At 47.6% G+C, this 17932-nt stretch overlaps 2 protein-coding genes and 1 pseudogene across 2 annotated transcripts; 2 read left to right on the forward strand and 1 right to left on the reverse strand.

The window, feature by feature from the left end:
* Positions 1–2000: 2000 nt before the first annotated feature.
* On the reverse strand, positions 2001–4762 carry LOC136544522 (uncharacterized; annotated as a pseudogene).
* A 959-nt stretch (positions 4763–5721) lies between these two features.
* On the forward strand, positions 5722–14079 carry LOC136542565 (uncharacterized). Its single transcript, XM_066535067.1, has 3 exons — positions 5722–5898; positions 12987–13271; positions 13526–14079. Exons 2-3 carry the CDS (start codon positions 12995–12997, stop codon positions 13603–13605), a joined length of 357 nt encoding a protein of 118 aa, XP_066391164.1. The 5' UTR covers positions 5722–5898; positions 12987–12994; the 3' UTR covers positions 13606–14079.
* Positions 14080–15813: 1734 nt separating this feature from the next.
* On the forward strand, positions 15814–17465 carry LOC136547125 (uncharacterized). Its single transcript, XM_066539092.1, has one exon. The coding sequence runs from the start codon at positions 16063–16065 to the stop codon at positions 17056–17058; it is 996 nt and encodes a 331-aa protein (XP_066395189.1). The 5' UTR covers positions 15814–16062; the 3' UTR covers positions 17059–17465.
* The last annotated feature ends 467 nt before the right edge of the window (positions 17466–17932 follow it).

Below are 17932 nucleotides of genomic sequence, written 5' to 3' on the forward strand. Positions count from 1 at the left end.
GCTCGATCCCATTTTGAGCAATGATTAGCCAAGAAACATTCCTCCTTTTTTTTTTGGAATAACAGAGCCCAGATTTAGAGGGAATATTCCTCTCTGGGGATGACTTTGTCCCCTCTGTCCTAGAATTTAACACAGGACAAAGTGGACAAACTACTTCGTCCATGTTCCACCTCAAACCAAACGTTATCTAGGCACCTTATTTGGTGCTCAGTAAGAGAGGGTTTCGCCTAGGACAAATCTCAACGCCTGTGAACGTTTAGATACGATCGTTTATATATATACAAGCGCGTGGTAAGTTTCACGTTTACCATCATATAAGTACTTTTGTCAGTCTGCAAGAGTGTTTAGTTGTTTTCAGGTCTGACGTTTGAGATCGTGATGCAACAAGCCACGCTAGCTAGTACGCTACCATTGCTGGCTTGCCGCTCTGCAACTGTGCAAGCGCAGTGTAAACGAACGATGGGCAATCCGCGGCGAACATGGTGGCAAGCTGATCACTAGCTAGCTGCCTAGCTCGGTGCGCGGTGCGCCGCGGGTGCCGGTGTCGGTGAGCACGCGCTACACGGCGCCACGCCATACATATCCTTCGGACTGTACGCTAATGACGACGATGCGCACCACAGGCACTGGTCGTTTCGTGCTGCTCTCTTGGTGAGTCCCTGTGCCCTTGCGCGCACGGAAACGCTGGATTCGCCTGGTCGCCCGCGCGCATCCGATGAATTGATCGCCGAGCCAGTAGGAGCGCCCGAGCTGGAGGCTCAGTGGGCTGCTTCAATGCTTTGGTACTGGTGTGTCCAACGCGCGGTTAGAGTGGAAATGCTTTTGCCGTCGGTCCAATCAGTGTTAGGCCTGTTCGAATGCTATGGTCTAAAATTTAGTCACTTATCCTTAGATCATTTTAACTCATTTTGTATGGTCCAATTAACAAATGATTTTTTAAGTTGGCTAAATTAACTTTAGATGATACATTAGACCATCTGTCTAGAGCAAGCCAAAATTATCTAAAGTTTAGCCATTAACTTTAGCCAACTCAACTTTAAAATCCAAACAAAGCCTTAGTGCCTATCTACTACTCCTAAGGGGTGAATGGTATAACGCTACGCTAGAACAATGGATCATTGTCGGGTCGGAATCACCCATCAATGCTAGAATTCATGCCAGCAGAGGATAATCAGCAATGAAGGGTGACCTATCACTGCCGGTTGGGCAACCCAACAGTGATAATAGTTTATCATTGTCGAATGAAAGCATCAACCACCAGTGATATCCATGGCTATCACTGTAGGGTTGGCGCATGAACCGGCAGAAAGCGAAAAGCAAGGTTCAATGTACTTCCAAAACTATATTACACGAAAGTAGCAGTTTTCCACCGTTTGATTGGCTTTCTACTTTTTGGCAGCAGAAGCACCTTTTTTTGTTGGTAGGCAGCAGAAGTACTTTTCAAAAGCTCAACCAAATAAAACCTAAATAAATGTGTCTCCAAGCTATATACATGTACCAGTGCAATCTTCAGCGATGGTTCTCATGTAGAAAATCAAGAGATCTTCCGTCATAACCAGCAATGGACAAATTTATCCTTGACATGTCGATAACTATCTTCTCAGCGACTTCAGTCATATATTAGAATTTCATATTTTTATGGGTGCTCAAAGGAAGTCACCACCTCAACATTTAACTGTACCAATAAATGGATAGTATAAAAATTAAAGTTATGAGATATTTATAAAGTAAATATTTTTATGCATTGCAATGGTCGAAAAAATATATCTGTGTTGTATTTTAATTTGATGCAAGCTTAATATGACATTATCATATTACTGCCAACATTACTTATAATTATGGAGGTCATGGTCATCATAGATTAAATTATAGATCTTATAATTTTTATAGAAAGTGTAAAACTTAAATAATGTACCATTTTCGTTCTTGTTTTTCATGAATGATTAATAACTTTTTGTCTATTTGATAGTTTATTTCCTCTCATTGCAATCGCACGGAGATTACCTTTTCATGGTTCGTCCGGACAGGTAACATGGCATTTCACTGGAGATGAAGGAGAGCCCCTCAGACATACTCCTAGCAGTTGTATACGTTTTCTGATAAGACGGTATTCCTTTCCTGGAGTATTCAGTAAAATCTAGTAGAATCTTCTTCATGTGAATCTTGATCATCCATGTTGGGGTACAGGGTTCAGCAGTGTATCGGCCCTCATTCAACAAGAAGCAAATGGCGTCAGGGTTTTCCATCTCGACAACAGGAAATGCTGGTTATACTTTTGGAAGGCAGTTTTCAGAATCGAGGTCCCAAAGTTGGGCAGCATCCATTGTTGCATCTTCTCTCCATTTTTCATCCTCGCACAGGGACCACAGGGTGATGCTGAAAGCCTGAAACTGCTGCTATGTTTGTTAACACTGACGAACTTGATGCCATGGTGGTTGTTACAAACACTACGGGAAGCTCCAGGGCATCCTCGATTCCTCGCCCATAGTCATTGTCATAAGGATTATCTTGAACTGGATCCACCGGAAGCGGCACGTATCTTAGAACAGACTCCTGCAGGTCAGTTGAGCCGTTTCCTGGATGTGTGATGTGGGCAAGAATCATCCCTCTGAAATAGTCCACCCAGATCAAGTGATGGCGGCAGGGTAACACCACATCAGTTGACCACCAGGACAAATGTGAGACGCCATCAGCATCATGGATTGATGGATAGGCACATTCCTGAAGACTTTCCAGTAATTCAACCCAGAGTACATGTCAATTTGGGAAGGTCGAGGTGACCTTCTCGCGAGATCAGCTACAATGAAGAAATCATCGCTGCAGGACAGAAGACCCGTGGATGCCTTGCCCATGATGCGCAGGGCTGTCTGCATTCGAAGGCCCCTTCCAGTAGCAAAGAGGCAAACGCGTCAAAGTGTTGGAACCGGCGGTGACCATCGAGTTCGGTCTTAGAGCTGACTTGCAGCCGACCCAGCTTGTTACCACGAGACTGCGCTCCCACAGGTTCCAGGTCCACCGGAGCTGGCAACATATAAGGCATTTAGGCCTCACTCAACCAAAAAGACTAGCCTGATAGGTGGGACTGCCCCCACCTTATATGTTGTGCTCTTCCACCATCGCTACATGATGTGGGATTAAACCTCAATAATCTCCCCCTTAGTCACACATCGCGGTGCCCCCGCCATATATAACGTTCGAGATTTTTTATTGGGTTTAGCTTTTTTGACCATGGGCTTCGACACCGGTTGTTGGAACCGGTGGTGACCATTGAGTTCTCGATCTTGGAGCTAGCTTGAAGCCGGTCCGGCTCATTACCATGAGCCTGTGCTCCCATAGGTCTTAGGTCCACTGGAGCTGACAACATATAAGGTCTTTGGGCCTCATTCAACTCAAAAGACTAGCCTGATAGGTGGCACTGTCCCCCACCTTATATGTTGTGCTCTTCCACCATCGCTACACAATGTGAAACTAAACCCCGATAATCTCTTCCTTAGTCACACATCGGGGTGCCCCCGCCATATGTAATGTTCAAGATTTTTTTTATCGGGTTTAGTTTTTTTTTACCATGGGCTCTGATACCAATTGTTGAAACCGGTGGTGACCACCGAGTTCTCGATCATAGAGCTGGCTTGCAGCCAGCCTGGCTCGTTACGAGCCTGCGCCCCATAGGTCCTAGGTCCACCGGAGCTAACAACATATAAGGTATTTGGGCCTAACTCAACCCAAAAGACTAGCCTGATAGGTTAGCCTGATAGGTGAGGGTTCTTCCGCCTGATATGTTGTGCTCCACCACCATCGCTACACGATGTGGAACTAAACCCCAATAATATCCCCCTTAGTCACACATCGGGGTGCCCCCGCCATGATGTTATGCTCGAGATTTTTTATTAGGTTTAGCTTTTTTTGACCATGGGCTCCGATACCAGTTGTTGAAACCGGTGGTGACCACCGAGTTCTCGATCTTGGAGCTGGCTTACAGCCGGTCCGGCTCGTTACCACAAGCCTACGCTCCCACAGGCCCTATGTCCACCGGAGCTGACAACATATAAGGCCTTTGGGCCTTACTCAACCTAAAAGACTAGCCTGATATGTGGAACTGTCCTCACCTTATATGTTGTGCTCCCCCACCATCGCTACACAATGTGGGACTAAACGCCAACATAAGGAGGGTCCCTCGCTGCCGTTGGCCTTGTAGACGAAGAAGTCGATGGAAGCATGGTACTCCGACGAGCGGGGCCCTTGTGGTGCGCGGCAAGGACGTGCGGCTTTGATGTGCTCCCCTCCGATGGGCGGGGCCCTTATGGCCAGTCGAGGGTGACGAGGGAAGTCCGCGGCGGCTTCTCGAGCACGAAGGAGACCGTGACCTGCTCGCCGCCGGAGGTGTAGGATACAAATGACGTGGTGCCGTCACCGTGGAAGGAGTCTCTCTAGGGGGCCTACCCGGTTTAGAATCACCCAGGTTGGATAGGAAGCACTGGCGGCTTCGGACGACGATGGCCGCTTCAACCGCCCCTAGCCAAAAACATTTATCTCTGTCGATGAGATCCGCATGGTCCGCGATGCTTTGCAATGTGAGGCGTCGGCCCTGGCATCCTTGGACGACGAGGATCGCGTCATCCGTGGACGAGATCCGCATGACCAGCCGTGGTTTGAGATGCCAGGATTCGGCCCTGTCCGGTGACCGCACGGACCGAGAAGCACTGGACGATCGCTTGTACTGCCGATGCCTGGGCATCTCTTTCTCCGTGGGGGAGATCGGCATGGCGGCAGCGAGGGTGTGGTGGTTCCGCCGGACTTGAACAGGTTAGGGATAATATGAATTTTCCCTACTAGCAAATGTTAGTATAGAAATTAGACTCTTTACATAGATGTGGATTGTTCTAATTTGTATATGCATGGATCATAAGTTTGGGTCGCATATACGGAGGACGTACGTACTAGGGTTGGACATTGTATCCATCATCGTGATACGTGAGTTGTTCTAACTCGTATGAGTATGTGTCATAGGTCTGGATTAAATTTTTAAAAACGCGATAGAAAAAACTCTCCAATATATCGTGATACTTAATACGAGGCAGACGAAAAATTAGGATGAAATTTTGGCCATTTAATATTAAGAGAAATAAGTTACTTAAATAGTATGTTAATCTTACAATTCAGGGAAATCATTTTTTCTCTTTTAACTAATGTATTAAACAAGCTAAAAACATAGTTGTACTTTCTGCACTCTCACATTAGCTCTTCTGTGTATGAAACTTTTGCCACAAATAATCAGTAGAGATGTGATTTACTGTAAAATCTTCATGACTTTGGATATTCAAAACATTTAAAATAAAAAACATCATATATAAATTTTGCATTTTTAAGAACACGCGTAACATTTTTTAAATAAGTAATATAACATATTTTTAATTTTGATCAACATATATAAGAAAATATTAATATTTTTACTACTACTTATCGTTAGATAGATTGTTGATTTTATTTTTATAATAAACTTATTTAGAGATATAAATATTACTAATATTTTTTATAAATCTTGTTAATTAAATTTATAAAAGTTTGACCAATACCAATCTTATAGCTACTCTTTTTATGGGACAGATGGACTATGTTATATTTCTGGTATATTTTCTGAGTTACAGAGAAAATTAAAAAAATAGAGAATTCCATGCATCCATGTATTCGTGTCGCGATAACCTAGTCGCACTAGACCATATACTTCGCGATTCGTACGCGAACAATTCCCGCAGTCCCGCTGCTTCACCTCGATTTTGCGTTGCGCGGTCGCCGGCCCGGCGCCGCTGACGGCCTCCGCCAGCCTCCCAAGCGGCGTCCAGCACCGGTGCCGACCCACCTCCTCGGCTCCTCGCCAACTCCCCGCCCGACGTGCTCCAGGTCAGGCACTGTCCTAGCTCTCCCCACTCCCCTCCACCGCACCCGCACGCATGGTGTTCGACGGATCGTCCGATCCGCGTCCAATTAGTGCACAGATGCGCCTCACTTACTCTGCATTGGTTGTTAACCCATCCCGGCCGATTAACCAATTGCTGGGATGCCCTTCTCTTATCCAGCTATTGGCCTATTTGTTCCACGCATAGCCGATATAACTGCATCGAGTGTAGTGGGGGGATAAGCTCTTTATGATTATGATACTTTCGGTTGTCCTTAGGGCTTAGTCGTGGACGTGCTTAGTAATCACGACTCACGAGTATGTGAGAACTGAAGCAGGAAGCGCATCTACTTTACTCTTTCTATTCTGTATTGCAGTAGCAACAATAGCAAACAAATTCGAATTCGCATAACTGGATCCCATGAATATAGACAATTACTAATTGATAGTCATAATCTAGAGATACTTGCTTAGAATACATGTCCTATTGAAGTCCTGTAATGGTGTCAACATTCATATGATTTATTTTTCACACATGCATTTGGCTCCTGCCATACTGTACCTCTAGCTTTGGAAGTAGTAGAGAACTGATGCCATATGACACTATTGCTGTCTATATTCAATTATTCATATGGTTTTGTGTTTGAGCTTATGTTCAGTTCTCCGTTATTTTCATTCAACCAGCTAGAGTTCCCTTTGTTCTTCTCGTATGTAAGAATTTACTTGACTTGCTAATCGATGAAATGCTTTCTGTTCATTCTTAAAAATTGTTGAACTCTTCATTTAGAATGAGCATATGTAATCTGACTAACTAGAAATCACTCATAGATCCAAGTTTAACTCTGTACTCAGTTATTAAGTCCATAATTTTGGGATATCTTTGTTAGAATTGGCCAACTGATCTATTCCAGGCCCAAAGGGGCAAGTATACATTTGTGTACATATAAAAAGAACCCCTCCAAGTAGAGGGAAAATACAAAGTACATCTATACATCTAACACCCCCCTCAAACTCATGGTGGATCTACAACACTGAGTTTGGAGAGTAAGAATCTATGATGGGCCCGTGTCTGTGCCTTGGTGAAAAAATCGGCTAGCTGAGCCTCTGAAGGCACGTGGTGGAGGGACACAACCTGATCACGCACGTGCGATCTCATGTAGGAAGCATCAACGCCAATGTGTTTGGTGAGCTCATGCTTGACCGGATCCCGAGCAATACTGATGGGTGCAGTGGCAGACACACCAAAATCCTCAAGAAGCCATCGTAGCCATGTCACCTCTGCAGTCACAGTCGCCATAGCACGCAGCTCAGCCTCAGCACTCGAGTGGGAAATTGCAGTCTGCTTCTTGGTTTTCCAGGCAATTAAGGAGGAGCCAAGGAAAACACAATAAGCTGAGAGAGAGTAGCGATCAGTGGGATCACTCGCCCAGGTCGCGTCAGAGTACGCCTGAAGCTAGAGAGAACTAGAGCGAGGGAAGAAAAGGCGGTAGGAGATGGTTCCACAAAGGTATCGCATAACACGAAGTAGGTGAGCATAGTGGAACTGAGTAGGAGCCGAGACAAACTGACTCAAGATATGAACATAGTGAGTAATATCAGGACGGGTGATCCCAAGATAGACAAGGCTCCCAACAAGCTGACAATAGCAAGTGGGATCAGCAAGTGGTGCATCGTCAGTGGGTCGGAGGTGAACACTAAGCTCCATAGGAGTGTCAACAGTGCGGTGATCAGTGAGAGCAGCACGAGAAAGGAGGTCCTGAGTGTACTTCTCCTGAGAGAGAAAAATACCATCAGATGTGGAGGTGACCTCAAGACCAAGGAAGTAACGAAGAGGACCTAAATCACACATGAGGAATGTCTCATTGAGACACTGCTTCACAAAGGCAATGTACTGAGAGTCGTCACCTGTGATGATCATGTCATCGACATAGAGAAGGAGTGTGCGACCACGAGGAGAAGTGTGAACAAAGAGAGCAGGATCATGGTCACTAGGCTTGAAGCCAGCATCAATGACACCAGAGGAGAAATGCTCGAACCAAGCACGAGGAGCTTGCTTAAGACCATAGAGGGAACGACGCAACCGACAAACCATCCATCCGAAACGGAGTACCCTGGAGGTGGCTACATATAGACTTCCTCACGGAGCTCGCCATTGAGGAAGGCGTTCTTGACATCCAACTAAGAAATCGACCACTAACGAACAGAAGCAACTGCAAGAAGAGTCCGAATAGTAGTCATGTGAGCGACAGGAGCGAAGGTCTCCTCATAGTCACGACCTTGCTCCTGTTGGAAGCCTCGCGCCACAAGGCGAGCCTTGTAGCGCTCAAGAGAGCCATCCGAGCAGGTGTTTACCTTGTACACCCACTTTCAAGTGATAGTAGTGACATGAAGTGGTAAAGGAACAAGATCCCAAGTGCCAGTACGCTCAAGTGCAGCAATCTCCTTAGCCATAGCATGCTGCCACTCCTGGTGAGCAGCAGCTTCCTAATAGGTCGCGGGCTCAGCCAAAACGGCAGCAGTGAAGCCAAGGCGATCGGGAGGACGAAGGGTACTGCGGTCACGAAGAGCATAGCGAGGAGGAGACTTAGGATGAGGTCCAAGGACGGACGAGGGAGAGTCAAGTGGTGGTGCAGGGCATGGACGACGAGTGTAGTAGTGAGTGATCTCATGGGAAGGACGCAACGGTGATGGTGGAGGAGAGACTGGTGGTGGAGAGGTAGTAGGAGGTGGTGAAGGTGGAGAAGTAGGAGGAGGTGGCGGAGGTGGAGAGATAGTAGGTGACAGAGGTGGAGAGGTAGGAGGTGGCGGAGGTGAAGATGACAGCGGAAGATACCACTCATGTAAAGTGAGAAACGTGAGGGACTCAGCGGTACCAGGATGACCAGAAGGGGAACGAGGATAGTAAGGTCGAGACTCATCAAAAGTGACATCTCGAGAAATCCTCATCCGCCGAGCAACAGGGTCATAGCAGCGATAGCCCTTGTGTTCCGTACTGTACCCAAGAAAAACACACTCAACAGACTGAGTAGTGAGTTTGGTGCGCTCATGAGGTGGAAGTAGGACGTAACAGACACACCCAAAATAACGAAGATGGCTATAGGAAGGAGGGGTGCCGAAAAAAACGCTCATAGGGAGTGCAACCCTGAAGAGAAGTAGAGGGTTGGCGATTTATGAGGAAAACAGCCGTAGAAACTACCTCAGCCTAGAAATGAGGAGCAAGTGCAGAAGAGATCAAGAGAGCACGAGCAGTCTCAAGAATATGGCGATGCTTGCGCTCAGCAACACCATTCTGAGCATGAGCACCAGGACATGAAAATTGGGCAAGAGTACCCTACTCAGCAAGGTAGGAGCGATGAACAGTGGAGATGTACTCACCAGCAGAATCCGCACGAAAAACTCAAATGGGAGAGTTATACTGGGTACGGATCATGGTAGTAAATTGCTGGTAAATAGAAAGAAATTGACCTCGAGGGGACATCAAATAAATTCAAGTAAATCTCGAATAGTCATCAATGAAAATAACATAATATGATTGTCCTCCTTTTGAAACTAGAGGTGCAAGACCCCATACATCAGAATGAACAAGATCAAAAGGCCTCTGGGACTGACTCACTGTTGACGGTCATTAACATCAATCATAAACCGTCAACATAACTTGTATAAATGCATGAAAATGATCGCAAACAAAGGTTTAGGTGTTTAAACTAATAAATTCCACGAGTTTAGGTGAATTTATGTTTTCAGCAGGGTTTATCCAGAAAACTGGCAAGGAGGACCTATTCGTCAAAGTAAATCACGTTTATCCGTTGCGAAACCAACGTGGGAAAACTCTAGAAGACTCCAGAAGACAAACCACCGAAGCAGAGGGCAGGTGGCTGCCATGTGGGGCCGGCCGACCCCACCTGCAGGCCGCCCGACCCTCTGGGCCCACCTGTCAGCCCCTCCTTCGAATGTCGGTTCTCCACCGACTCCTAGATTGCGTCTACGCTGTTCTTTCAAGTCGGTTTGATCCGAGGGTCCAGAATTGATGCTCTGGCCTATATATACCAGCATTTGCCCCCCTCCCTGGAGCTATCCTAAAACCCTAATTCATATCCTCCTCATCAGGATCAGAGCCAGCTCTCAAAAGAAGAGTAGTCCTCTGTAGGATCTAGTCTTGCAATAGAATTAGTGAGCTGGAGAGTGAGGGAAGAGTTTGGAGGGAGTACCGGCCTGTCGGTGCTACCTCTACGGCTTGTACTTTGGCGGATCTAGGCTTCTCCAAGTGTACATCTGAGATACCTCTGATAATTGATTTCTGTTTAAAGTAAGTTTTGTGCTATTTTGTTCACGGGTTCACAGTTCTTTTGAGTGCTCTAGTTCTTGCTAGCTGGATTAGAGTAGTAATCGTTAGCATAAGCGTGGTGCTTAGGCTATCGACTACCTGTGTTTGCTCCCTGCTTTCTGGTTGTGTGGTAGCAGCGGGAGGTGACAGCCCTGTCTATCCTTTGTAGTTCACATCGAATTGAGCAGGTTCTTAAATTAGTAGGACCGTAGTCGTGTCGGTAGAGTTATCTATTAGCGGTGCTTTACCGTTTAAGCGGCGTCCCAAAGTGAACATTAGAATCATAAGCCTTGCTTTGCATAGGGTCATAACCATAGGAATCCTCTCTACTCATACCTTAAACCTTGATTGCTATCCCTGGACAAACTTGTTAGACAACGCACACGTTTCCCCGTGGATACGATACTCGATAATACTCCGGGTGAAAACTACTTCGATACCCGTGCGCTTGCGGATTTTGTCTGTGTGTGCCTCCATAGGTGTCAACACTCACTAGAGGGATAGGGGAGTTGCAACTATTTTCCAAGTTTACAACCCATAGAATTAAGAGTAGTGTCACCAGAAACAGGGCCTAACACACCACTACCAACAAGACTAGACAATCTAGAACCAGAGAGGTGACCAAGACGACGATGCCACTGCGCAAAAGAAGCGGTAGACGAAGCAGCTGACGCAGATGCTGGAGAATTGGGTGATGGGGGAGTCAAAGCGGGTGAAGGAAGACACAACCAATCAAGCTCCCATAGGCATTGTGAGTCCCGACGCCTAGGCCCAGTTCCCACTAAAAGGCCCGTATGGAGATCCTGAACACAACAAGAATCAGACTCAAGGATTATGCGACAACCATGATCAATGATTTGACCTGCAGATAGCAGTTGCATGGTGAGTTGGGGAACATGCGAAACAGTAGGAACATCAAAAGAAGAAGTCAAAAGAACACATCTCCTAGCAGCAGGAAGGGAAATGCCATCTGCGGTGCGAACAAAAATAGGTGGATCGGAAGAAGACAGAGAGGACAGGTGTGTCGCATGGGGTGTCATATGAAAAGAGGCACCGGAGTCAAGAAACCATGGGGATGATATACCTGACGGAGGAGGAGGAGGGGTGGAACTAGAAGCCTGAGCTGTAGTCCCGTGAGTGGAGGCCTGAGCTACAGTAGTGAGGCGACGAAATAGGGCAAGAACCTCTTGCTCGGAACGAGTGCCCTGCGAAGTAGAGGAACCACCAGAGCCCTGAGAGGGGCCCTGAGAGTAGCGTCTACCACTGCCACAACACCCCTGTCGGTTGCGCTGCTTCTTGCGACAATCCTTCTCCTCATGGCCCAGAAGGGACCCCTGCCACCACCGGAAACTGGGACGGAGGCGGGGAGACCGGTGGAGTTGGGGCTGCCAGGACGGAGGGCTGCGGCGGAGCACGACTCACACCCCCAGCTCGAAGACGTGTCTCCTCGGCTCGCAGCTCAGGCATCGCCTCGGAGAGCGATGGGCGAGGACGGCGAGTCAGCAACTACTCCCGAACAATCTCGAACTCCAGACGCAGCTGAAATAGGAACTCGTGAAGGCGAAGGGTGTCTCTCTGGTCCCGGTGGCGGTCACAACACCGACAAGTACCACCACCGCAGAACTCAGCACCCAAACCGTCTAGACGATTCCAGACGTCAGCACCCAAACCATCTAGACGATGCCAGACGCCTGTCATCTGACGATGGAAGTCCTCAACTGTAGAATCAAGCTAACGAAGTGACTGAGCCTCCTCAACAACAGCAAGGTACATCGCTTCGTTACGGATCTCGTAACTGCGACGGAGGTGATCCCACATAAGGTGTGAAGTGGCAAGACCTCTGAGGGACCGTGCGAGATCAACCTCCATGCTCGCAAGTAAGATAGCCTTAGCAGATTTCTCCTCGCGCAGCCAAGTCTCATAGACACCAAGATCAGACTGGTAGCTCTCCATCTGAGCCTCAAATGCCTCAAGTAAAGTAGTCTTGGCATCATCATCAGCATCTGGCGGGTATGTGGGCAGCGTGGGGAGTACAAGACAGGGAGGACCGATCCGCTCACCCGTGAGGTAGCCCCACAATAGCTGCCCATCCATGTGAACCTCCAAATGGAAAACAAAGTCACCCCAATTTGTGCCATTGAAAATGACAGGGCACCGAGGGACAGGAATAGGACCAGGGCGCCCGGGGGATGCCATGGAAGAAGAGAGCTCGCTGTTTTTTTTGGAAGGAGTTTGTGGAAGGAAAATGAAACAGTGGAGGGAGCAAACACCAGAAACAGAGGAGGGAGCAACACCGGGCTGGGAGGCGGGTGGGCCAAAAACAGAGGAGAGTGGCGAGCAGCCGAGCACGCAGAGGAAGGAGTAGCGGCGGCACGGAGCCGCGCGGAGTGGGTGCGCGGGCGGCCGCGCGGGGCAGCGCGAGGTGCGCGCGCGAGACGGCCGCGCAGGACCGCGCGAGGCGGCGCGGGTCGGCCGGTGGCTGAGGTGAAACCTGGAACCCTAGCTCGATACCATGTTAGAATTGGCCAACTGATCTATTCCAGACCCAAAGGGGCAAGTATACATGTGTGTACATATGCAAAGAACCCCTCCAAGTAGAGGCAAAATAAAAAGTACATCTATACATCTAACAATCTTTAAGGCTGTGATGTTTCCACTGATAGGGGACTTCAAGGACTCAAAAGTTTCTAGCTCTATTATATTTGCTCCACTGTGTGATCTTATATATTTTTGCGCTACTTTAGGTTTTTTTAATACATTTCGTTGCAGATCCTATAATGGCAACAAGACGCAATGTTCAGTATTCACATCTTCCTATGGAGGATATAGATGGAGACCTTGCTCGTGAAGAAGCTGATGATAACCTACGATTCACCTACACGCCAAAATCGCACATGAGAATTCCATGGAAGCCAATTGCCCTAGCACTTTTTCTCCTCCTTATAGGAATTTTACTCCTCTCCCTGTCATATTTTATACTCGCAAATCACATGGAGGGTGATGGTTCTCAGGCATATGGTCTCTTATTCCTGGGTGTGCTTGCTTTCCTTCCCGGTATGTTACCACAAACCACTTCATCCTTCTGTATTTACTTTTCAGATTGTGCCTTCTTTTTTGGGCACGAATGATGCAGACATGCATTTCTGTGAATGTATCTTTGTCCCAAGTCGTTAAGTATTTTAGTTATATTCTTCTAGCAATGTGATCAGTAAAATTGGTTAGTTTGTGATCAGTAGATAGTTGACATTTTAGATTGACTTTTTCTGTCAACTATGTGACTTCAATGTGGCTGTAAATCTGTTTTACAGGTTATTATGAAACTCGAGCTGCTTATTATTCATGGAGAGGAGCACAAGGGTACACTTTTGCATCCATCCCGGATTATTAGCCGTCTGTGTTTCGTTGATTGAGAGCATGAAGAGGCAGCTAGGCCAAGCACCTGGACAGTTAATCGAGCCACTGATGGAGCTATCAAAATCGTCAAGACTCCCAAGAGATACGTATAGGCAACATATCCTCTGAAACGGTGCTGTAGTATTCTTGAATAGGTTAACTTAGCAACATAGAAATAATGTTGTTAAGCAGAGTGCTAGCAACATAGGTACATATGTTTGCCCCTTTATCTCCTTTTGCTTTTGTTTCCTTTTGGTTACTTGTATTAGATAATTCTGCTGGATCGGTTTGAATTTTTCATAGATATGCGACGGGAATTTCCCCATCATACTGATGCAGTACCTTGTAGTATTGTATTCTGGAGCTTTTACAGATTGATCTGATGGCTGTGTGTTCCTTCAAGCACATTTCCATGCAGCTTATCATAATTCATCTCTTTCATGTTTTGGGCCTCGAATGAAGTATGAATTTATGATTTTCTTCGTTTGCACGTGATGTATGAGGACACACTCCAGTTGGATAGTTGGGTATTCTACACGCCTGGTATGCCTTTCAAGAGTGTGTAGCCAAGAGGCAAGTGCAAGGAAAGCATCGTAGGCGAGTTTTAAAATGTTGTGCATGCCATGGCAATGAGTGTATTTAGACTTGAGCAAGGGAAATAAGTATCTTGGTGGTCCATTTCATTTTACAAGCCCTAAAGCATAGGCTTTGCTTCGTCATGAAGCCGGCTCCGCTGGCGTTTCCTTTTGGGTGCCTCTGCCTTCACTAATGATGGTGATGGGCACACTGAAGAACGAAAGATATTTTTGCTTCGTGGCTTCGATTGTCACTTTCGTTGTCCTGATGCCTTCGTTTGCTACTGGCTAGTTAATCAGGCTAGTAGGACCGAGTCAGTTCAAGGTTTTTTAAGGGCTGTTGGGCCTGTTTTATCTCCCTGCTGTTGCAACTGCATGCTATCGTTGAGGGAAATGTACTGTACTTCATTTCCAGTATAATTGATTAACACCCCCCCCCCCCCCCCTCCTCCTTTTCTTTTTGCAAATGGCGTCACAAAACGAGTCAGCTCTATCCTAGGCCGGCCCTGTTCGCTTGGCTGATAAGCCATGGCTGAAAGTATTGTTGGTTGATTTGTTGTGAGAGAAAAAAATACTGTTCGTTCGCTGAAAAAGTACGGCTTATAAGACAAACGAACAGGGGCTAAGAACACTCAAATTGAATGGATTTGTCAATAAAACAAAGTGTACACCAAACCTTGAGATACACTCGGAAAATGAAAACTTCCACGCACATGAAATGAATTTACCAAAAAACGAACCTGATATACTGTGGTTTCTAGGCTCTTTGGGAATGACATGTTCAATGCGAAATCCACGTGTGTCAAACAGATCATAACGCCGATGGTTAGTGAGCCTGTTCGCTGATTGGTTTCTGGGCTGATAAGCCCGGCTAGTGATGGTTTGTTGTGAGAGAAAAACATTGTTAGCTGGCTGATAAACTCTGACTGAAACCAACAAGTGAACAGGCTGAATATTGTCAAACGAATGAATGGTACATAGTAGATTAATCTCCTAACCCATACTCTTTTTGTCAAACAATTTGGACGTACAAAATTTAATCACACTCTCTAGAATTCTTCACACTCAGGGCATGTTTGGAACGCATGAATCAAAAACACGGGAATAGAAAAAAACGTAGGAATTGGGTGAGTGTGTAGTGGTAAAATAGAGGAAAGAAAAAATGTGGAAAATAACTAGAAGGGGTGTTTAAAACGTAGGAATCCATAACACAGAAAAAACGCAGAAAATATCTAGGACTGTACTGAACGAGCCAGCGTCGTTGGAAAATTTCACTTAACTCTGAGTACATGTTTTATCCTTTCCTCTGGAATGAACGGCATGTGTTCCCGCGTTCCAAATAGCATGTGACATCATCAAACTATATACGAATCAACTTCCTCCGTTTCAAACGGGGCCTCATCGTTTGTTGTATTACCACCGTTGACAAAGATAAACCCACAGGAATCCGTGCGCGGAAGCTTCACTGTACCTCGTTTCCCGGGACCCACCTGCCACACTCCCACAGAAGCAAACGGCCAACCCTCCGTGGACCCACCTGTCATCCTCCCCAGTGAACTGTCGGTGTCTCAAGGATCAACCTCCACCCCCCACCACAACACTCTCATCGTCGTCTCCCTTAACAAAAGCCCCCCTCGATCTCTGCTCCAAAGAAACTTCTCCTCCACCTCCTCCCACACCGTTATCATTCCCCAAGATCCCACCTGCTGGACCCTAATTCCCGTCGCAGAACACCGCATTGGGCGCGCGCGTTGTGCCGCCGGGATATCGTCCCGGATCTGACCGGCGAGTCGGCGGCGGGGTCTTGGGTGCGCTGAGAAGTGGCCGCGAATCTAAAGGAGAGCACAGAAGGGGCGGCGGGGAAGGAGCCGGGAGGAATGGCGCCGACGCGGGGCGCCGGAGGCGGGGTGCGTCTGCCACCGATGAACGCGATGGAGATCCTGCGGGAGACGGTGCGCGTGCTGCGCGGGGACCCGCACGCGTTCACGTCCATCCTCTTCCTGCTGCTCTGCCCGGCGTCCGGGTGCCTCCTCCTGTCCGCGGCCGCGCTGGACGGGACCGTCGTGGTGCCGCTCGCGCGGAGGCTCCTCGTCGCCGCCGCCACGTCGGGGCTCCCGCTCACGCATTTCGTCAGGCAGCTGGCGCACCACCTCGCCGCCACGCTCGTGTCCGCCGTCGTCTCGTTACCGGCGCTTCTTACGCTCCTCCTCGCTGCCCGCGCAGCCGTGGCATACACCGTCGCGGCCGTGTACGCCGGGAAGCCCCTCGCGGCCGGGGACATCACCCTCCTCGCGCGCCGCGCGTGGCCCCGCCTCGCCGCCACGTACGCGCTCGGGTGCGCCACCGTCGCCGCCGGCCTCGTCGCCTTCCTCGCCCTCCTCGTCACGGCCTGCTCTACGCTCAGGGCCATGCTCTACCCGCCCGACATTGTCGTCTGCGCGGGCCTCTTCACTGTTCTCGCCTACTCCGTGGTGTACGCGCACACCATCATCATCTGCAACCTCGGCGGCGTCATCGCCGTTCTCGAGGAAGTGGCCGGGGTTAATGCGCTGCGCCGGTCGGTGCATCTGATGCGTGGGCAGACCCACGTCGGGCTGCTCATCTTCCTTGGGTCCACCATTGGCCTAGCTTTCGTGGAAGGGCTGTTTGAGCACAGGGTGAAGACGCTGAGCTATGGCGATGGCTCATCGCGGCTCTGGGAGGGGCCATTGTTGGTCCTCATGTACTCATTCGTGATGCTGATTGATTCAATGATGAGTGCGGTGTTCTACTTCACTTGCCGGTCATCAAACTTGGACTTCTTGGACGAGGAGGGTGGCTCGGTTGAGGAGCTTGAGATGATGAGAGCTGGCAATCTAGATGCAATTAGGTGATGAAGAAGATTAGTTTATTTCTCACATGTGTATCTGTTCATAGCATCACAGGAAAATAAGTGAGATGGGCATTTGCCAAGAGCCGCACAGATTGGCCAGTGGTATTGGTGGTTACGGCGCCATGGCTTATGTGTATGCTTGGGTTGATTAGCTGAAGTTGGTGTTGAAAGGAACATTTTTGCAGCCACTTGGCTTATCCGTGCTTAGTTAATAGCGGATTTGGATGGGAAGCTTAGAGGGAGATCTGTCGTGGTGTGTTCTCGATCAGATCTGAGTTTTGGCAGCGATTCAAGAGCTGGTGATATGTGTAGCATTCTTTCAAAATGATGTAACTAGCATATCGATATAATTGTTGTGGAATTTTGTTCCTCACGGCATTCTGATTATACTGGATGAAACATTTGTTACTGGGGAAATACGAATCTTGATTCTTCAAGTATCACTCAAGCTAAATGTCGAATATCGAATATGTTTGTGCTGTTGATGATGTTTGTTGGCAAAACGCTGTCGTCATTTTGAGTTTATGCTTATTTACCTGTATTCTGTTTTTTTTTTGAAGAAGTCTGATTGCCCTAGATTTTCAGATTTCTGATGATCTGTCTTCCTACTATCTGAAAAAAATTCTTACAAGCGACAAATCTGTGTGGTGTATTCTTGTCTTTGCAGAAGATGCTGATTGCCTTTAGCAATTAGCATCCACAAGTCATCTTGGAGCTAAGCAACCTTCTTGAGAGTATTCTTTCTTTGTGTAATGTGTGCTGCTGAAGACATATCAACTCTGAAGCTTAGCATTTTGCATCTGAAGCATCTTTTTATTTCTTTATTATCTTTGAGCATTATGCTTTGTCGGCACAGAACTTGGGATGATAATCCA

This window comes from Miscanthus floridulus, chromosome 3 (genome assembly GCF_019320115.1).
Source record: "Miscanthus floridulus cultivar M001 chromosome 3, ASM1932011v1, whole genome shotgun sequence".
Classification (NCBI taxonomy): domain Eukaryota; kingdom Viridiplantae; phylum Streptophyta; class Magnoliopsida; order Poales; family Poaceae; genus Miscanthus; species Miscanthus floridulus.